Here is a 22,929-nt window from a genome sequence, read left to right as displayed (position 1 = left end):
AACATATATACATTACCAAACGTAAAATAGATAGGTAGTGGGAAGCAGCCGCATAGCACAGGGAGATCAGCTCGGTGCTTTGCGACCACCTAGTGGGTTGGGATAGGGAGGGTGGGAGGGAGGGAGACGCAAGAGGGAAGAGATACGGGAACATATGTATATTTATATGTGATTCACTTTGTTATAAAGCAGAAATTAACACACCATTGTAAAGCAATTATACTCCAATAAAGATGTAAAAAAAAAATGTTATTCTTATCCAGAAACACCCTCACAGACACACCCAGAATAATGTTTGACCATATGGCTAGGCAATCTGTGGCCCAGTCATAAAATTAACCGTCATAGTCACCTAGCAGTGGTACCTGATACCTGGTAAGGACTTTATAAAAGATTCTTCCCTTCAGGTCCACTTCCTGGATCTTTACAACAAGTCTGTACAGTAAGTAGAGCTAGTATCTCCATTTTACAGATAATAAAATGGGATCAAACCGAGATATCCTCAAGTGTTGTGCCCTTTGGCCTCTACCATCTATTCGTCATACCACTCTTTGGTGATGACATGACTTAATAAGGGCCAGAGAACACCCAAAGGCCAAGTACCCCTTTCCTTTTTCCTACTCCCATTTCTACTTAAAACTTTTCAGGGTCGTATTTTATCAATAGGTTTGTGCTGGGTGATGATAGGGAGTAATGGGTTAATCAGATTAAGGAATTTGTGCTCATATATAATATCTCTGTTAGGAGGTTTTACACTACTCCTAGGGAGTAATACATTCTAATTCAGTAAAACTGCATGATTCTAAACACTATAAAATGTGACACAGAGGAGATAAACCCAGGTAAATCCCTTTGGCTGGGAAGCTTTTCAGTGCCTCTCAAACTGAACAAGACCTAATGGATAGAAGTTGTGGGGCATGGGGCAGGATTCTGCTTGTTCCTACTATAAATTGAGTTGATTTTCAGGCACAGTTGGGAAGAGCTTTGTAAGCTGCATCTTTGAAAGTCAGCAGATACAAACGAGTCCACTTCCGGTCCCCATTCCCAGCCACCTCATTATATTGAAGTCAATGTCATAAACGACATAGCCACAGCCTCTGCCTTGTTACAAAAAGTTTCCATGCAGCTTGCTAAATATGACCCCATCCAAAGAGATATATAACAAAGGGATAGAGTCGTTTGAATCTTTTGTGTAAGTACTATGCAAATATCATAATAATAGGAGAAATTACAAACGAGTATAAGAATTTATAACATCTTAAGGGGGGATTAGCAAGATAATGAGTTGTTATGGTTACCAGTGAGAATTGAATTATCACTACTGATATTATATATTATTTCTAATAATATGCAGTATCATTTCTAACATTAAACATTATTTCAAATATCATAAATTATATTACTGATAATAATCATACTGCTATAGTTATAAATCAAATTATATTTATTGTCACTACTATTAACCATAACTAATACTTATTGAGTATTTACTAGGTGTTAGGTACTGTGTGTTCTAAGTGCCTGACATGTATTCGTCTTTAAATCCTCACAATGACCCTATGAAGTAGGCACAGATATTATGTCTGTTTTGCTGATATGGAAACTGAAGCACAGGCTTGCAGAAGTAAGGAAGAAGGTGGGGCTCATGATACGTGGCAGAAACAACAGGGCTCCCCCCAGGCCAGCTTGCTCCTCATCTTCCCTCTGTCCCCTCACTCCCTATCTTTCTGCAGCACAGAGGATAAGGCTAGGTTTGTATTTTGAGGGGTAGTCTCTTTCCACTGCCCTGTATTTTGGGGTGTCTGTGGAGGAAGGTGATCTAACCTCCAACATATGTTAGGGAGCATACCTGGGGACATTGGTCCCGATATCCCCATTTGTTCCTATTTAGGCTGCAGGCCTGCTAAGCTCCATGCTAACTAAAATAGTCAGCACCTCTGTGTGTAGGCATGTGTGAGTGTGGCCTGGGCAGACCCTGTTGAGCACGCTCCCTCTACTCTCTACCCTGACTCTCCTGGCCTGCCTACCTGCTTATGTCTGCCTGGCACATACAAATGCTGAAGGGTGGAGGCTAGTGCTGGGGCAACAGGGAATGCCCCATCCCTGGCTGCCACCACCACAGGTGATTCATGTTTCGGGAAATCTTTCCACAGGGTTCACAATGTGACAGTGTCCAATCCCAGATCTCTCTGAATCCAGCCCCTTCTCTGGCTTAGAGTTCATGCCCTGGCTGGGGTGAGGAGAGAGAGAACCATTTAGAAAAGGAATAGCACCAGGCATGAGGGCAGTGGGTGGAAGAGAGAAGAAAGAAGTGAATGAGGAGTTGAGAGGAGGAGGATTTGTTAATGGTGGGGGGTGTTGTCAGTCAGGGTATTCTGGGGGGGGATTTTATTGAAGGATAATTGTTGGGGGAGACTCTCATGCTCCCACACATCTTGCGGGGAATGCCAAGAATGCAAGGCATTGAGGTCCTTTACCCGGACCATTTCTCAGTGCTGTGTTTGCAGCACACAGCCTTAAGGAATGTGGTAAAATCTCTCTCAGGGTAAAGACTGAGCTTGCTGCTTGCTGTGAATTAGTGGATACCCAAGCTCAGTGTTCCTCGACTCTGTTGCACAGCAGCCTTCTGGAGTGTTCTGTGTCATTCCTGTGGGAGTTGAGGGACACGGGAAACCTATGCAAATATGCTGATGTTCATGTTGTTTGCTGTCCCGCAAGTAATAATAGTAATAATAATAAGATGATCATCATCGCGAAGGGAGCCAGTCTTGGTGAGTCTTTAGTCAAGTGTGAAGCTGACAACTGGGATCTATGAGGATCTTGTCATATTTCCCAGGCCTCTTGGGTAGGCAGCTGAAGCATGTGGCATTGTTTAGCTGGTGGGGTGGTTCATGCATGCATCCACCCATAGGCAGCATGCTTCGCTGGCTTTGGAGCATGAGGTTGGGCAATGGAGGCAGGGCAGCACCTGTGGGTGGAAGGGCCACAGTGCTCCCCCCTCCACTACCTTTTGTCCTTATTCTCTATCCTGAAAAGGGGGAAACAACAGGGACCTGAAGAGAGCTAGAGGGATCAGGGACAGCTGGAAGTCACAGGGAGCAGCCCCTGAGGCTGCAGGATCACCTGGGAAGGACACATTCACAGAATTGTCACATCCTTTCCAGGAGACCCTATCTCGGCTAAGCTCAAACAAAAGTATACCTTATTGTGTTTTTGAGAATTGCATATTCCCAACCCCCAAGGACTCTGGAGAGGGGCAGAGACCATGCTGAGAGGGTCAGCACAGTGTGCCCCAGGACAAGAACACCCTGTGGTCTGCCAACCATCAGTACCAGAAGGCCAGGATGCCCTCGGGTGAGGAGAGCATCAGCTGTGCTTGGCAGTCCTGGCAGGACAGTTGGAGGGAACTCGGTGGGTGAAATGTATGTGTGGAAGACCTGTGGGCAAAGAGTTTGAGCAGGGCAAAGGCAGCAAGGGCAAGAGGCTGGGGACATTACCTTATGGACAAAACCAGTCGTCCTCCTGGATGGACAAGGAGAGGAGCTGATGTGTGAGGCCTCCTCAGGACCCTAATAATCTGTGAAGGGAAAAGAAAAGGGGTAGGGATTAAGAAGTTATGTTAGTTTTCTACCACTGCCATCACAGATTACCACAATTTTTTTTAGCAGCTTAATACAACACCTATTTATTAACTCACTGTTTGGTATGTCCAGCTGGGCTCACCTGAGTTTTCCGCTTAGGGTCTCACAAGGCCAAAGTCAAATGTCACCCGAGCTGGGCTCTTGGATGGAGGCTCATTCAGGGTACTGGCCAAATCTAGTTCTTGCTGACTGGAGGACTGAGCTAACTGTCAGTTGGGAGCCACTTTTTGTACCTTGAGGCTGCTGTCATTCCTTCTCAAGTGGCCCCCTCCATCTTCAAAGCCAGGAATCCTGCATCGTGTGCTTTTCACACTTCAGGTTTCTCTGACTCTCCCTTCTGCTATAGCTGGAGAAAACACGCTGCTCTTCAGCCCCCATGTGATTAGATCAGGTCCATCTGAATAATCTCTCTATTTTATGGTCAACTGTGCCGTATAAAATAACATTATCACATAAGTGATATTTCATCCTATTCACAGGTTCTGAGGATGAGGATGGGGCATCTTTTGGGCGGTCATTGTACTACAAGAGAGTTTATGGGTTTCAGGGGCAGGGAATTAGGATTTCACTAGGAACATCAGGCTCCAAAGACCTACCCCACACCCTCAGCCAAAACAGGGTTCAGGAGCTTATGTTTTGGCTGGGGAGATGGATGTACGGAGAAGATGGTAGACATACCCTGGCAATAGTTATCTCTTAACAACTTATGGTCTAGTGATATTGATGGGCCCCAGAAATTGAGCTACAGTGACTGGAGGTGAGGACTGAAAGAGGGAGAAGTGGGTCAGGAGGGCTCTCAGGGTTCTGGGACTTAAGATTCTCCCATTCCCAAGTCTCCTAAAAAGAGTATGAAAAGCCTTCCTCCCCACCTAGCCACTTAAATGGGGTCATTCCTTGCCCCTCTGGAATTGCATGGTGAGACCTATGTGGTAGGGATGTATCTGGTGTCCAGGATCATGTCTTTGAGTCACATTTAATGAGCTAGAGATACAGCAGGTAAAAACTGCATGCTTATTCAGGAATGATTTGGGACAGAGCCAGAAGCAAAGCAGAGACCAACAAGAAAATGGGGTCTCTGGCATCTAACTCTGGTTTTCCAGGGGTCATGCAGGAGGGGAAATAAGTGGTCAGGCCTCCATGGTCTGGTGGAGGGAAGGGGTTCTGAATCTGGGGCTCTTTGTCCCAATGGTCCGAACCCTGGCAGTCTGGGCTTTGTTACTTTCAAAGTTTCTATAAAATGCCCAAGCTCAGTGGCAGATAAATAATGATTAACAGGAAACCGTGGCCTGGTGTGGGTAGGTATGCCCATGTAAATCACACCCTTTCTGTTTTACCCTCTAGAGATCTTTTATCCAGCCTTCTACTAGTGTGTGGAACTGATGTTGGGGTGGTGTACCTGGGGTTCTGACTGCTTCTTAAGCAGACTTCTAACCAATCCTATTGGTAAGTCTCACATTCAACCTCCCACCACTCCTAGAGGGAACTCTTGCTGACAAACCTCTATCCATTAACAAATCTCCCCTCTTCCTTCTCTCAATTCCTCATTCACCCAGACATCATCATCATTCATCCCTTCAGCGCCCCAGGGAGTGGAGACTCATTCCATTCCCTCCATAGTCTTCCAGGCTACATCAATTGATCTGGGCCTTATCCAAGTACATATCGGACACGTGCAGCCTAGAAGCCTTGTACCACTGTGTGATGTCAAATACTAGCTACATAAACAGCCATGAACAATAGACTGTTGACATGATGAGTTTTCCTTTGGGCAGGGAGGGCAGGGCAGGTGGATAAAGTAGAGAGGGGGGCTGCCACAGATGGAGAGAGAAAAGAACACTTACTGACTGAGCACTGGGAATAATATCTTTCCTTTGCATTTCTCCTTTTTAAAATTGGCTCACACTTTTTACCTGGGCTACTAGGAGCTAAGGGCTATAATGAAGGAGTAACAAATTTTTGAGAAGCATTTATTGTGCACCAACACTCTACTAGGTACTTTTGGCTTGAGCTACTTTAAATGAGTCTCCTGACAACATCAGGAGGGAGAGATTCAGCCCCTCTTTATACTGGTCATCCCACACCTGCCTGGATCCCCAACATTAGAACCTCCAACACTAGCCACTGCCTGTGCCTGTGACCATTTTATGATGAAAAAGAAAGAAATCCTCATTCTTGTCTGATACATCATAATAATAAGATTATAACTTGCCTAAAATTATTAGTTACATATGATAATTATTCCCATTAATACCCAAGAGAGTAGTAGTGGTTAAAAGAATGGAACATGGACTCAAACTGGCTGTGGAATCTCAGGCAAGACATTTAACCTCTCTGAGTCCCAGTTTGCACAGATGTAAACTGGTCATATCTATAATACCTATCTTACTTATAAGGTTGTTGTGACAACTAAATGAGTCAATGCATGTAAAGTGCTTAAAGCAGTACCTGATACACAGTAAGGAGTTAAACTCTCCTATTACTAATATTATTATCCTTACTACTGTGTACCAAGTTCAAAGTCATTTAAGTCTGACAAAAACCCTCTGAGGTGTGAATTTCTCCATAGTTTACAAGAAATACTCATTCCTAATAGTAATTGTGACTCTAGCACTAATGTAAATGCAAATAATATCAGTATCAATGATGCCTCAAAATTATGTCCATTTTACAGATGCATGCCAAGATTCTCAGTAGTGGTATTAATTATGACTATAATATCAATAGAATGTAAATTATCAATATTCCAAAATCATTTCCATTTCACAGACAGGAACAGATAATACCATTATTTGTATATTAGTGTCCATCATTAGGATATATGATAAAATAACATTAGTGATAATAAAAACAACAACAACAGCAATAACAACATTAACCACATGATATAATTATGCCATTTCCCAGAGAAGAAAACACCACACCAGCATTACCAGGAGTGGTAGTTACTATAGTGTTTTAAAAATATCACAATAATGCAAGTAACTGCATTAATGCTGTACCTCAGTTATCCTGATTCTGATGAGATAAAAGGTTTCTTAGCAATGTGGAACAGCAGGGTTTCTTAGCAGTACAGAATTAATTTATTACTAATTATATTTATTACTAAATTATTAACCTGTGTTACACTTACTATAATACTTGTAATACTTAATACAATTATGGTATACATAGTAATACAATCGTGATTGTATTACTATTACTATTAATCATTATAATGACTAATGATATAATCATTTAATTATGACCTTAATTATAATAATGGGTATTATAAAGGTAAAATAATTAAATAATATAAGTAATTTACAATAATGTAAACACGAATAATAATAATGCACAGTAATTTTCTCCAGTTAACAGCAAGTAAAGCATAACACAAGCCTCCCTGGTGGTGCGTCCTGGGTAATATTATAACATTATAATATTGTAGAATTATAAATAATAATATGGATATGCAATAATTATGCCCCTTTTACCCTGGGGACAATCAGTACCCGTACACTGAGACGTATATTAATCCTCTAATGTTAACCTAAATGCATATAGCAACATTGTGGGCTGTCCTGTAACCATACCCATTTCTGGGAGGCAAAGACCAGCATCCTAGGTAGTGAAACTATGATAATGGTGCTAACACTTTGCAGGTACAGTCTACCCAGGAACCCAGAAAATCCTTTGAGCTTGGCTATTTCCCTGGCAGGGAAGGCAGGGCCAGCTCCACAGTGGGTGGCACCTCCTTGAGCACCACCTAGGCCATATCAATGCTATAGGTAAGTACCTGCACTGCACAGTACCTCCCAGTCACTTGGAGTGCAGGCACCGGTTTTGACACCCTGCCAGCGTCCCCTCAGCTCACAGTGCCCCTCTGCATCTCTCCCCAGAAAGTGCTATCCTCTTGTAGTCACTGAGGAGTGGCACTCCATGGAACCAAAGCCATGGACATTTCCTCCTCAAGGCCACGTGGACTAACCCACAAATGGGCACTTCCAGGTGCCCCAAGGCTGCCACTGCCCCCAGCCACAGAGGTGGATTGGAGGACCAGACTGGGGGTGCGGGGAACAACTGGGTAGAGACAGAGAGGAAAAACTGCTTCCCCCTTCCATTACCACCCTTCCTCCTTTCCTGGACACCTACCTGGGGGAGGCGGGGGTTCACAGTACAGACCACAAACTCTTTTGCAAGTAGATAGGGATCAGATGCACTTGGGAGATGGGGGAAGGAAAGGAAATGCTCAGGGTCTGGAAGGTTCTTCTGGAGATGAAGTGAGTTGGAGGAGGTTATCAAGCTACACATTCCTTTGTCTGATCAATCATGGAATCAGTAAATTCTCCTCACCCCGAAATTATTTGAACAGATAAGTGAAGGAGGTTGGTAGTCAGTGAGCCATGTGGGTGTCTGAGGGAACAGTGTACTAGGCATAGGGCACAGACATTGCAAAGGCCTGGATTTAAAAGAAGCTCTGCTGATTTTATGAACTATCTGAAGGACCCTAGCATGGACCAGTTTGTAATGACAAATAATAACAATATTAAGCAACTAACAGAGTAGTTCTCAACTCTATCTGGTTCTACTCTCCCTTTTGAGGATAGTTGCAATTTTATATAACAAACATTTATTTGAATTTATGACATCTTATATAAGATATATATTAGGATGAATCACATGAAGTTGTCAATATTTGGTCTTTTTTTATAAATTTATTTTTGGCTGCATTAGGTCTTTGTTGCTGCGTGCAAGCTGTCTCTAGTTGCAGTGAGCAGGGGCTACTCTTCGTTGCTGTGCACGGGCTTCTCATTACGGTGGCTTCTCTTATTGCAGAGCACGAGCTCTAGGCACGCAGGCTTCAATAGTTGTGGCACATGGGCTCTAGAGCGCAGGCTCAGTAGTTGTGGCGCACGGGCTTAGTTGCTCCGCGGCATGTGGGATCTTCCCAGACCAGGGCTCGAACACATGTTCCCTGCATTGGCAGGCGGATTCTTAACCACTGCACCACCAGGGAAGTCCCAGTATTTGATCTTTTTGACTTAAGCAGCAATTTCATATGATTCAACCTATTATAGTAAACATATAAATATAATTATATATATTTAGTTACAACAATTTATTTTATATTATAAATACACATTATATAACTATATAAACTTAAAATAAACACATAAACATATGCAAATTTATAAACTATGATAAGCAATCTGTAATAGAGTAAATGTATATATAATATATACATATAAATATATGCAGTCTTCAATAATATAATATTGTTATAATATAGCAAGTATACATATTATAATAGTGTAGAGTGATACACACATATTACTCTATACTATTATATACAGTTAATATTGAAACATATATATCATGCTAAAATATTACTTAATGGCCCTTTACTGTCCTGAAATGAAATTTATAAGTAATATGACTTACCTATGCCCCAAATTTGAAAAACAAATTTAATTATAAAACATTTTAATGGCCTAACTTTAATATAAAGATGGTGTAAAAGACAATTTTCATTGAAATAATGCACATTGTTGTATGTAAAGACTTGAGAAGTACAATAGAATAATTTAAAAAATAGATATATAATTAAAAGAAGAAATAGTAGTAGTTGAGGTAGTAAAGGAAATATTTACTGATCATTGTATGTGTGCAAGGCACCGTTTGTTCTAGTTCTAAGGACTTGAAGTACATTAATGTATTTAATCTTCACAGTCCCCTGATAGTCAGAGCCTGGAGAGGGCTTCCACTGTTTGTTAAGAGGACGGGTTTAGAAATTGAGTTTTCTGTAGTGAGGTGGATGGACCTAGAGTCTGTCATGCAGAGTAAAGTAAGTCAGAAAGAGAAAAACAACTACCGTATGCTAACACATATATATGGAATCTAAAAAAAAAAAAAGTTCTGAAGAACCTGGGGGCAGGACAGGAGTAAAGACGCAGACGTAGAGAATGGACTTGAGGACATGGGGAGGGGGAAGGGTAAGCTGGGATGCAGTGACAGAGTGGCATGGGCATATATACACTACCCAATGTAAAATAGATAGCTAGTGGGAAGCAGCCGCAGAGCACAGGGAGATCAGCTCGGTGCTTGGTGACCACCTAGAGGGGTGGGATAGGGAGGGTGGGAGAGAGGCGCAAGAGGGAGGAGATATGGGGATATATGTATGTGTATAGCTGATTCACTTTGTGATACAGCAGAAACTAACACACCATTGTAAAGCAATTATACTCCAATAAAGATGTGAAAAAAAAAAGAGGAGGGGTTTATGGTAGCTGAATGGTGTGCTAAACTTAGAAATGGAGAGGGAAATAAGTTATCTAAAGAATAAGAGTAAGCCCTATTGGGCACTTATTTGGAGTCTGTATATCCTAGTTGACCCAGAATTTGATTTAAAATAGAGGCAGTTGAGTGTAGAACATATGATGTGGACCCTGCCTCATGCCTCTAACTTCTAGAGCCTGGCTATTTGATGAATAACAGTTGTGTCTCTTCCGTGAATCAGAACACTGCCCACAACAGAGCAGAACTCCAACAGGACCAGAGATCTCATCCTGAAATCTGTGTGGCCACACATGGTGTGGAAACAACTAACTTCAGGCAGAAAACCCCTGTAGACTCTGAGGTTGGTCCCCACTCAGACTCTGTGTGTTAGAGGTGCAGGTGGCACATGTGTGGAGTGTGTGCGCAGCTGTAAGTATACTCTCTTAGACCTCAGTTGACTAGAACCCACCTCATAAGAGCCCTCCGTTAACAGGCTTTTATTCCCACCTCTGCTCCCTATTGTAAGATAAACTTTTAATCCCTACAATATTTTTTCTTCAGGGTATCCACCTATGTATGTAAGAGTCTAAAAGTTGGAAAGAATAGTGGTTACATCCAGGCAGGGTTTTGAGATAAGGATGGGACTGTGTATGGTGGTTAAAAGGGGACATTAGCTATATCTGCAATGCTTTATTTCTTTAATAAAACAAAGCTACTGAAAGCAAATTGGAAAAAAGTTAACATTATTAACTTTGGATGCTGAGATCATGGGAGTTTGTAATAGTACTCTTTTTATTTCTGTGTAACTTTGAAATTAAGAGAGAAAAAAATGAAGATTGCCAGGGAGAGATTTTCCAATTTAGCACATATGCAGCTGGTCTTCTTGACCAAAGACCTCAGCAACCATCATATAATCTGTTTTCTTGGTGCTGGGTTAGAACTTGTCTAGTTTAATGTCTTCATTTCTTTTGGGAGTAGACACTGACTTCCCAAAGTCACGTATCTCCTTGAGGAGGCAGAGGTGGAATGTAAACCCAGGGTTTCAGATCCCCAGCTAGCTCTATGCTCTTTTCACACCGCCAGGCTCTATTCTTATACTGTCTTGGCATCAAGATCTAGGGTGATGACCCTAAGGACCTGACAAATCCTTAGTCAATCCAGAAAATTTTATTCTCATCACGATTCTCTACTTAGGCAAAAAAATGGATTCGGACTTTTCAGAAAAAGATCTTCAACAATCCAAAGGTTAAACTTCAGCTAATGCAAAAATGAATTAACCAAAGCAGTTCACTCTAATAGTACTTAATTAAGCGAAGTCTCATGAGATGAGGATATATCAACCTATATTTAGTAAGACCTACTAAATGTCTGGTCTGGGAGGTGTTTGAGGAGAGATGAAAAGAAAAAACCGAACCAAAAAAAAAAAAAAAAAAACATGAGAAGTCTCTGACCTTGACTAATGTGCTAGTCAATATGGTTGGAAAACCAAGCTGCCGTTTCTAACTTGACACCTAGGTAAATTAAGCTCAGGACTTGACTAAGATTTGGTTTGGGAGAGGCATGGAAAGTGGGAGAAGTGGTATGAGGGTGGAGACAGGAAAGAGTTGAATGGGCAAGGGCCCACAACATAACTGCTTCCTAACAAGGAGGGTTAGGGTAGCTCTGTGAGGGAGGAGGCCCGGTTCAAGAACATTTCTCTTGGAAAGTGATAGGCAGCCATTTTGATAGGATGAGGCCTGATTTGAAAGGGCTTGGGTGATAGACTTGGTGATTTTGATCGACTTACCATAGAATCATGAGTTCTGGAGCAGGGATATGGCAGTGAGTTTGTTTTGTGATTCCTGTTTGTTGTGATGCTAGCTAATGGGAAAATAGCAATCATTTGTTATTGTGAACACATTTTGTACCTTGGAGCCTGGCTCCTAGCATTCCTATCAGAGTTTGGATGCATCCCTGCTCTGGTGGGAAGCAGTAGGAGGAATCTTAAGGTTGACAAATGCAAACAACTTCTGATTATTAGTGAATTTTTGGGGGGAAAATCCCCACACAATTTCATCCCATAAAGATTTAATTAGTGCCTACTATGTACAATGCATTGGGCCTTGTCCTAGAGATACAAAGGAAATGAGGCACCCATCTAACTGGGAAGGAGATCTGTAGACAAACATGTGGTCAGAGCACTGCAGGGGAAAGAATTCACACAGGGCAGTGAAGTGCAGTTTTTTGGACGACGTGGCATTTGAAGCTGTCTTGGAAGATAAGTAGAATCTCAATTGATAGGCACAGAGGCAAAGTGGAAGGAACCAGAGAACAATGGCAGAGAAGTGAATGACATGTCCGGGAGTGGTGAGTATTTACTGAAGGGTACGGTGTGTGAAGAGCTGTGTGGGGACAGGAAAGACAGGCAGTCGCTGGTGTGACAGGGGAGCTAGGCTTAGGGATTTGCATACCAGGAGCCACTGCAGGTTTTGAGTGGTAAAGGGACATGGTCTTGTACATCAGAAACATCACCTTGGTAGCAGTTTAAAGAACAGACTAGAATGGAAAACAAGATTCAGGGATGGCTTCCAAAAGTTTTGGCTTGGATGACTGAACATGAGAGACAGAGAAGATTTGGCATTGGAGATAAGCTCACTGGCAAGCATCCTGGATTTGAGAGAGTAGCAGAAAGTCGGCTAGAGGGGTTGGTGGGCAGTACTGATATCCTGTCTCCCACAGATACATTTGCAGCTGCAGCCTTCAAATTAACATCAGTGCATTTGAGAAGAGCTTCAGGCTAGTGGGTAATACCCAAGGAGGCTTATCAGGCCTGAGGTAATCAGGAGTTGAAGAGTTGGTTGTAATGCCTCACGTGGCCACACCTCCAGAACATAATTGAGGCTCTCATTTGGGATAAAGATTGAAGGAATGATCTTGACAAAGCATAGTACAGATTCTGTAATGAAAGTGTAAGGAAGATGGTTGACAGCCCATTATTAAGTGTGATAACTGGGTTGAAATGAGATGAAGGACTTCATTTAGGCAGAACTTTCCCATTGACGAATAGTGGGGGGTAAAAGAGTGAAAGGAAAGCGTATAATCCAATCCATAAAAAATGTAAAACTGCTTTTTAAAATCTGAAGCAATAATCATTCATTGTATTTATAGAGCTGGAGTGGGGGATATTTTCTCTATTGATAGATACGGATGTGCGGATGAAATTTTAAAAATCAAGAAAATTTTCCCACTGTCAGAACTTTATTTTAAAAATGACGAAACAACTCTGTCCATATTTCTAGGCTGGGGGCATGAAGGCATATGTCCAGCAGCTGGGGCACAGGCCACTCACTTCTTAGGGAGTTTGACTTTTTGTGCTCGGAGGCTGCCCACTAGAGGCAGACGGCGTACACTGTGATGCATATAAATAAAAAGAATTTTGTCTTTAGGCATGTGTTTGAAGGAGAGCTGAGAGAGAAACAGAGGGTGTACAACTCCCACATTAAAATATTAGAAATAAGGAGAGTAATGTATTCAATAGGCATAATACATAATAAGTACAAATATTAAACATAGAACTCTATTTCTAGGCTGTAATGTTAGGAATTGGGTGATCATCCTTAGATATTTAATTTTAAATGAGTCAATATGGGTCAGATAAAATTTATCCAAGTTTTAGGACTGATCTTCAGAGGTTAAATCAAGTACACAGATTATTAATAATTCATTACTCTGTAAAAACTGTATAATTCAGAGGTAAATAATTGGCATACATTATTTGATGGTTATTATTCCCACAATGGTTATTATTTAGGGACAGACTATTACTCAGCTGGAAAGGTCCGCTCTACTGAACAGGCATGTGCTATTGGAATACATATGACAATTTTGATTAGCACCAAGCAAATTTTAATATTTTGATGTCTCATGGACTGGGATGAGGAGTATAGAAGGCAGTATATAGAACACACAGTGGTTAAGAACGTAGGTTCTGGAGTTTAACTCACCTGCATTGGGGTCCAAATTCTGCCATCACAACCTGAGTGATCTTGAGCAAGTCACTTAAAGTCTCTGAGCTTTTCTTTTCTCCTCAGTAAAATTAGAAGAGCAAGAGTCCCTACCTCCTGGAGTTGACATGATAATGAAATGAGAAAACTACATGCAAAGCACCTGTCACAGTACCTACCTGTTTTGTACTGAGGGCTCAATGAATGCCAGTAGCTGCTGTTGCACCTTTCTAAGCTGGGTCATTTACCTGGCATATGTAACCTGGTCATCCAATTTGAGCAAGACCTTAGCTACATGCTCAACTTTTGGCTCCCCCTATCACCCACCCCCAAGGACGCATTCCCAGAGGTTGCTGTGATCCCTCCTCACAACCAGTGATTGGCAGATAGCAAATCCTTATTTTTAGAAATTAGGTGGGGAAAATCTACCGTGCTACACAAAAACTTGTGCAGCCCGCCCTCTAGTGGTATTTTGATGAATTGCCCCCAACAATTGCCCCGTTGATTCACAAACAGGAGAGCTGGCCATAAAAATGAATGGGATATGCGACTGCTTCCCACTAGCTATCTACCTTACGTTTGGCAGTGTATATATGTTCATGCCTCTCTCTCGCTTTGTCACAGCTTACCCTTCCCGCTCGCCATATCCTCAAGTCCATTCTCTAGGAGGTCTGTGTGCAGCCGCATAGCACAGGGGGATCACCTCGGTGCTTTGTGGCCGCCTGGAAGGGTGGGATAGGGAAGGTGGGAGGGAGGGAGACGCAAGAGGCAAGAGATATGGGAACATATGTATATGTATAACTGATTCACTTTATTATAAAGCAGAAACCAACACACCATTGTAAAGCAATTATACTCCAATAAAGATGTAAAAAAAAAAAAACTCATAGGACAGTACAGCTAAGGAGGATGGATTTCATTGTATGTAAAATATATCTCAGTAAACCTGATTTTTTAAAAAGCAAAAAAAAAAAAAAGAATGGGATATATACAGCTGACATAGTTACCAGAAAACACCTGGTTTAACAAATCAATTTATTAATCAATAACATATAATAAACTAATATTGGATGTACATCTCAGGCAAAGGACTTAAGTTGTAGTGAACATTATCAAGATATCTGGAGATTGCATATTTTCATATGCTAATTAGCCATTTTACCTAAAGAGATTCCCAGTTTGGGGCAAAAATCCAAAATTGGCAATCCTATGCATACCTATATATCCTATCCCCCAATAAAAACTGTAATGTACATAGCCATTAGAGCTTGTAATTTTACTGCATGCAATATTCTTTTTTTTCTAAAATAATATAATTATTGTTGTTGATAATAACATCTTATCCTCTTCTAGGGATTAAAAACTTTTCTCAGGACTTTGTTTTCACAGCAGATAGGTGTGACAGGATTTGCTTTTCCAGATGCATTGAGGAGGAAGCCAAGGCTTGTCTATAAGCAGGCTAAATAGGTTTGCTTTGGTCACCCAGGGCACTTTCCAGGATACTGCATTAGTTTTACCCCTAGGAATCTCCTCTTGGTAAAATAAATTGCGTGGACATTGGCATGTCCCTTTATATGTTTCATATGCTCCTTTTTTTTTGAATCTTCATGTCAAACTCCTTAAGCATACACTTGTTTTGCAGTTTGAAATGAAAATGATTAAAATAGAGACCTACGTTTTAAAGAAGTGGCTTTCTTTGCTGCATTGTAATTGTTTTGTATAGCTCAGATATCAAAGCATTTCTACCAACAAGACCAAACTAAGAGTAATGATTTTAAGCCTTACGGAAACCTAAATCAAGGGAACAGAGATGAGCATCTAGAGAAACACAATTGTTCTTTAAATACTTGAATTGCTGTTCATAACAAGACTCAAGAGTGAACAGGGAATGGATAATTTAGAAATAGGTATTTTTTAATGGAATGATGGGAATATTTATAGCCATACTGAGAAATTGTGAAGCAGAGGACAGGCATGCATTCAGTGATGCTTTTGATGGGTTTGTTCTGTAGCAAATTTCAATCCAACTGCAGAACGTTGATGTTTTTTTGGGGGGAAACCATTTTCCTTCTTACAGTGCCTCTATTTACACTTGTGGCTGGTTAGTGAAACGTAGTTATCAAACCACCTGTGGGAGAAGCCAATCTGTCCAGAAACCACTTTTCTTAGAAGTCTTTTGGGGGCAAACCTACACAGGTGCGACTGGAGTTGTGAACAGAATAGGGCTGGATCCCTCTGTGAATGAGAGGCCTTGCTGATAAGGTCAAGTTTGCAGGTAGGCTTCCTCTGTGGGCTACTCAGTTCCATTATGTCCCCAACCTGGCCATAGCGTGCTCCCTTGTCACCTGCATCACAGATCTATTCATTCACCTATTTGCCAAATATATCTGGAGTGTCAAAGTGCATAGGGCTCTGAACGTGTGGCATGTATTACAAACTCCTTCTCATGACAGAAATGTGAGTTTTACTGGTGACTTCTGATGGCACCATCTTTGATCCCTGGAATGGCCCTTGGCAAATTGAGTTTTATGTGAGCCTTCTCCTCTTCCTGCCTTTTTGTGACCCTCTCATGCTTTCTCTCTTTTTTTTAACATCTTTATTGGAGTATAATTGCTTTACAATGGTGTGTTAGTTTCTGCTTTATAACAAAGTGAATCAGTTATACATATACATATGTTCCCATATCTCTTTCCCTTTGCTTTCTCTTAACCTTCCCTCTTAACCTCAAGGTTTCAATCCCATCATGTTCCCTTGCCACCTGAGTTTCCAGGCCTCTTACCTCAGTAGGCCCTTTTTAGTTGTTTCATCAGTCCCAAGTCTAAAGATAAATGCACCACATTGTAGTACTTCATCCCATCTTGCCTCTCTCTCTGTTGGTTTTCCTAGGAATAGCAATCCATTAAAAACAAATCATACCACCTTGCTGGAATCTAGTAGTGGTCCTATACTCTCTAGATATAAGGCTACAAGGCCTTTACTCATGGGAATGGATTTCCCATGAGTAAAGTTCAGCATGGGAAAATATTCGGTGTCAGATGGGCCTTCATGGATCATACACTTTGTCTACTTTTTTTGGGAAAATCGCCTGAGGTCTCTTGAGATATGTTATATTGTAACCTGTATTGTGAGTACAGTCGCCCCCAACCCTGCCCGTATTCGCAGGTTCTACATCCTTGGATTCAACCAACCGTGGATGGAAAATATTTTTTAAATTTGCAGAAAGTTCCACAAAGAAAAACTTGAATTTGCTTCACACTGGCAACTTTTACATTGATTTACAACTACATCACATTTACATTGTATTAGCTATTATAAGTAATCTAGAGATGATTTGAAGTATATCAGAAGGTATATGTGGGTTATATGCTACTACTAAGTCATTTTATATAAGGCACTTGAGCATTCACAGGTGTTAATATCCATGGGGGTCCTGAAACCAATCCCCTGCAGATACTGAGGTATGACTATACTAAGAGAAAAGAATAAAGGAATAACGTTTGGAATTTGTTGTCCTTATTATTGAATATCTATTCTCTGTCTATTGACTATAACTAAAGATTCCCTCTCTGCTACCTAAAGCAAGGGAACAGAAGAAAAGGAACCATAAATTTATTAAGTCAAATACATTTTGCTCAGCTAGTACTTAGAAGGAAATGAATTCTCAGTGTACTCGCAAGGTCCGTATGACAAAGCTAGTTGTAATGGCAGTTAAATGTCTTCAACTGCCTTTGAACATGATGGTTGTGTCCCAGGAGCAGATTTTTGATTATTTTCTATACCAGCCATGTCCTGTCACTAATGGGACAAACCAGCCTGTTAAACATTGTACAGGTGTAGATTATGCAACAGATTGTTTAGAGGAAGTAACTAAAGGGATTTAGTGTGCAAATGAAAAAAAATTCCAGATTTTTTTTTCTAACAAGTAGGTAGTTATAGAGGTTTGAAACTACTTCACCAAGACAAATTTGTTAATTCAGAAACACTTGCTGTGCATCTTAGGGTTGGAGAAAACAAAAACTGGAATATTAAGGAGTTTAAAAAAAATTTATCCCCATATTTTCTTTCTATTAACAAACTTTTAAAATAAAGCTATGAGAAAAAATATATTCTCAAAAAAAAACAGTTTCCTCTCAGTTGTGTTAATGCATGGGAACAGTATCACAAATAATCCTTAAAAAGGAATAATATAAAATTAATTTAAAGATGATAAAACAATAAATATTAAAATTGCATTTAATACAGAGATGTATCATCAGTAATTTACCATGACCCAGAAAGTTTAACGAATGCAGATTTCCCCCTCTCTGTTCTTGACAGTTGTGAGAATGACAAATGACAGGTAAACAACTGATACTTGGGAGTGAATAAAAAAGCCCCCCAAGAGATAGCCAGATATCAGTACGTACTTAGTCCAATTCAGTTGTACCTTCTTGACTTCAGCAGTGCACAATGGTCATCAAAATTCATAGTGATGAATCTGGTGCCCTGTGAGTACTCAAAGTTCAAATGCCCTTCATTATAAATTTAGGATGAGTTATTTATTTGGTTATTGATTTATTTCTAATGAATACTTCACATACTATAAGAGGATTTGAGGCAACTTATAATAAAAGCTCCTATGCAGCAAGGCAGTGAAAAATGAAGTCACAAAGAGACATCAGAAACCACAGAGTTCAAAAACTTTCTTGGGCCATAGACCCCTTTGAAGATCTGATAAAGAGCTGTGGAACATCTCTTCAGAAAAGTATAGCTATGCAAATAGGCACAACCTTGAAGTCTATCCAGGCACTCTGCCCCTGGGTGTCCTTGAACCCCAGGTCAAGAACCCCTTATGTAGAGAAAGCAAAATCCTGAGGTAAGATAGTTATTTCACTTGAGCATTGCATTTAGCTCTGAGCTTCCTGTCAACTGAGGTTAAAAGATAAACACACTGGGTTGCAGAGTTCTCAACATCTAAAAAAGGAAGCAGATCAGTTCACAAAATGATAAGCGAAACATATAATTTTAAAATGACAGTGTTTATAGAGTTTATGAAAGGATTATTTTATAAAGGGTAATCAAGTAATATAATGTAGCACAATTTGATGAAATTCTTTGAAAATCAGCAATTGGAGGTAGAATAACTATGCTAATTGTATTGATTAGCATATAAAATTAGCATATAAAATTAGCCACAGTGTCTCATTTCCAACCCTTCTGGAAAAGAGAGAATTTATTGTATATGTCTTTCTTTAATGGTAGATTTACCCACCTAATATTATTTGATTAAACCTGACATTAATATAATATATTCCCATGAGCGTACACCAGCTGAGCAGCAAGGGAGATCTAAGGGTATAAAAAGAAACTGAAGTGTGATTAAATATCTGCTATTAGTAGGTCATACCATGGAAAACTGTCATGTAGATAATGGCAAATAATCATTTTAGGTATCCACTGCTTCCAACCCAGGCATCTACTTTCTCAAAGGCAAATAAATAAAACAATGGTTCCTGTCACAATTACAGGCAGAGGCAGTATAGGATAGTGGTTAAGAACAGAGTCTTGGGAATCAGAGACTGGTTTTCCACCACTTATTAGCTCTGTGTCCATAGGCAAAGTTGCTGAACTTTTCTGAGTCTCAGTTTTCTCATCTATAACATAAGAATAATAAAAGGGTCAATCTCAGGACTGCTCCTAGGCTCTATATGGGTCCTAAGGAAATCTTTGTTTTGTGGGGCTCCTGTCTATATAAACAATTTGAGTCGCCAAAAATCAACATGTCAGTGTCATTGTAGCCATCCAATCTCACAAAATTCTATTAAGCGGATGCCTCGTGATTGGCAGGAGTGATCCACTGGAATTGATATCTATCTGTGGGGCCCCAGGAAAACCCCATAGGTGTGAGTGCTGGAACTCCTTGGAAGATCTAGTCAACCCAAAGTTTACTGCAGAGGACTGGAAATACCCCAAAGGCACAGGGCTAGGGCAGGAATCCTGCTTGCCCAGGTCTAAGGAGGATACTGATCTATCTCATAGGATCACTGGGAAGACTGAATGAGGTAATCTATGTAAAGCATGTGACTCAGTGTCTAGCTCATAGCAAGTCCTCAGTACGTGTTGGCAATAATTGTTGCTCTTCTCATTATTGTCAACAATGCTCACTGCATCTCATGCCCAATCTGGTTTTCTTTCAGTGGATGGCTGCATTGACTGGTCAGTGGATCTCAAGACATATATGGCTTTGGCAGGTGAACCAGTCCGAGTGAAATGTGCCCTTTTCTACAGTTACATTCGTACCAACTATAGCATGGCCCAGAGCACTGGGCTCAGGCTGATGTGGTACAAAAACAAAGGTGATTTGGAAGAGCCCATCATCTTTTCAGAGGTCAGGATGAGCAAAGAGGAAGATTCAATATGGTTTCACTCAGCTGAGGCGCAAGACAGTGGATTCTACACTTGTGTTTTAAGGTAAGTGCTGTGTGAAAACTGCTCAATGTCACGGGTGGTAGTCTTGCTTTGGGACTGGAGTGTGTATGGGTGTGCCTCATGTTATACAGTGGATATATTCTTGAAAGGCTGCAGTGCATGTGGAGCTTCAATAAATTCAATTCTAATTATTTATGGGAAAACTATAGCAAGTTCTTATCACATTTTCATAAGATTCCCATTTACTATGTATTCTCATTTAATTCAGAAAATTTTGTGATTCATTTATTTACCAACTCCACCCCTGCCCCAGGGTCTTATATAGATGGTCCCTGACTTAATTATGGTTGGACTTAGAATTTTGCAACTTTACAATGGTGCAAAAGTGACACACATTCAGTAGAAACCTCACTTTGGATTTTGAACTTTTTCCAGGCTAGCAATATGCGGTATGATATTATCTCATAATGCTGGGCAGTGGCAGGCAGTAAGCTGCAGCTCCCAGTCAGCCAAGTGATCATGAGGTAAACAACTGATACACTTAAAATCACTCTGTCCCCATACAACCATTCCATTTCTCACTTTTAGTACAGTATTCAATCAATTACATGAAATATGCATACTTCATTATAAAATAGACTTTGAATTAGATAATTTTGCCCAACTGCAGGCTAATGTAAGTGTTCTGACCACATTTAAGGTAGGCTAGGCTAAGCTATGATGTTCGGTAGGTTAGGTGTATTAAATGCATTTTTGACTTAAGATATTTTCAGCTTACTATGGGTTTATTGGGACATAACCCCAATTGTTAGTACAGGAAGATCTGTATTAAAAATTGTTTTCGCATATCTGGCTATGAAAATGACCTAAAGTATCATTTAGGTCAGGGTCTTTCCTTTCTTATTGATGGAAAATAGCTTCAAATGCTTCTGGTGAAATTCTTCATGGGATTTACAATGTGAATTTGAGGCTACTGTATCTAAATATTCAACATGGGACCCTATAAGCACATGGTCATCCTGTGTTCCTATATACTATTCTGGGAAGATACCACAGACACAGTTCCTACTTGCAAGAAGTTTACAGTGAAAAGTAGTCTGTTTTATCCCCAGTGATTCCACAGTATGTCCTTCCTCCCCCCTCCATCCCAGTGTCAGGATCTCAAATCTCAGATAGAGACTGCATTAGGTGTTGAAGTAAGTAGCTGAGGTGACCTTTAAACCACTCTTCAGTACTGCCATTTTAGAAGTGTCTGATCTTGCTCACCAGGAACCTGCACTCTACTGTTTGATTTTACCTTCTTGGAAATGCAGACCCTTCCATTTTTGTTTCCTGTGGACTTTGTCTGATGCCAAAGCTATGTCACCTCTTCATCAAGAGCACTTGGAAGCCCCTGGTGTGGCCTCATTGTTCAAAAGGGCAGGAGAACAAGGTGGTATATAAATAGAGAACCTTCTTGATGCTCTAAGAATCACTTTTGTATGTATATTGGGAGGAAGTGTTGGGGGAGCAAGTTTAGTCTCTTTGCGGTGGGCAAAAGCCCCAGGATATTGGCAAAAATAGCAATCATTCTGATCACACCCTTAGCAATAGTCAGTATTTTCACCTCCTTGGACAGCTCTTGGCAGAAATGAGAAGTGGGTGTAATTCGGTTCCACTGTCTGACACTCTGTTCTTTACAGTGCTGCTACTCTCTCCCTGCTTACACCCTCTTCATTCCCACCTTCACTAAATCCTGCCAATCTAAAATAGATCTCTTTTCCTCCCCCTATTCCATTTGCTCTGTTTGTTTTGTTTTCACAAATTTAAAATTTTATTTGTAGAGCATCAGCCTACTATATACAGGTGCTATACTTATAATGAATTATTGAATTAATTACTGCTTACTTCCCCTGCCCTGCTTATTTCCCCAGTCTGGCTATCTCTCCTTTCTTCCTTCCTCTCCTCTCACCCATTCCCCTACCCTGAGAAATGCTAACAATATAGTGTGTATCCTTGCATACCTTCCCCTTATTCTTTTAATTATACAAGCATATCTACATGCGGATTTCTCCTCACTGTTTTACAAAATAAAAAGAGAGTTACATATTTCCATGCATTTTCTCTCCTTATTAAAAATACATAGTGGAAATATTTACAAGTCAATTGATAGAGAGCTCACTCATCCTTTTAAGTACATAATATTCGGTGTTGTTTAATAGTCTATGATACCACAATTTAGTCAATCATTTCATTATTGATGTGCATATACTTTGTTTCCAGTGCTTTTGTCCCTATAAAAAGTGCTGCAATTAAAACTCCCAATTTGCTTTTAAATACACTTCTAAATTTTAGAACAGTTTTAGATTTACAGAATTATTGCAAAGATAGTACAGAAAGTTCCTGTATACCCTACACCCATATTCCCCTACTATTAACATTTTCCATGACTGTGATACACTTGTTACAACTAATGAACCAATAGTGATACATCATTATTAACTAAAGTCCACATTTTATTCAGCCTTCCTCAGATTTTCCTTAATGCCCTTTTTCTGTTCCAGGATTCCATCTGGGATACCCCACCTTGCATTTGATCTTCGTGTCTCCTTAAGCTCCTTTTGGCCGTGGTGGTTTCTCAGACTCTCCTTGTTTCTGATGAC

At 40.5% G+C, this 22,929-nt stretch overlaps 1 protein-coding gene across 1 annotated transcript in view; it reads left to right on the top strand.

Annotated features, from left to right (window-relative positions):
* IL1RAPL2 (interleukin 1 receptor accessory protein like 2) overlaps positions 1–22,929 on the top strand; it is a 1,069,064-nt gene that overhangs the window by 513,724 nt on the left and 532,411 nt on the right. The window contains exon 2 of the mRNA XM_027097515.1: positions 20,056–20,329. Coding sequence (XP_026953316.1) covers positions 20,056–20,329 — 274 coding nt within the window. The remainder of the gene's footprint in view (positions 1–20,055; positions 20,330–22,929) is intronic.

The sequence above is a fragment of the Aethalodelphis obliquidens genome, unplaced genomic scaffold (assembly GCF_003676395.1).
Source record: "Aethalodelphis obliquidens isolate GAN/ISIS:26980383/991018 unplaced genomic scaffold, ASM367639v1 scaffold114, whole genome shotgun sequence".
Classification (NCBI taxonomy): domain Eukaryota; kingdom Metazoa; phylum Chordata; class Mammalia; order Artiodactyla; family Delphinidae; genus Aethalodelphis; species Aethalodelphis obliquidens.
This window is presented reverse-complemented; position numbering and strand designations above follow the sequence as displayed.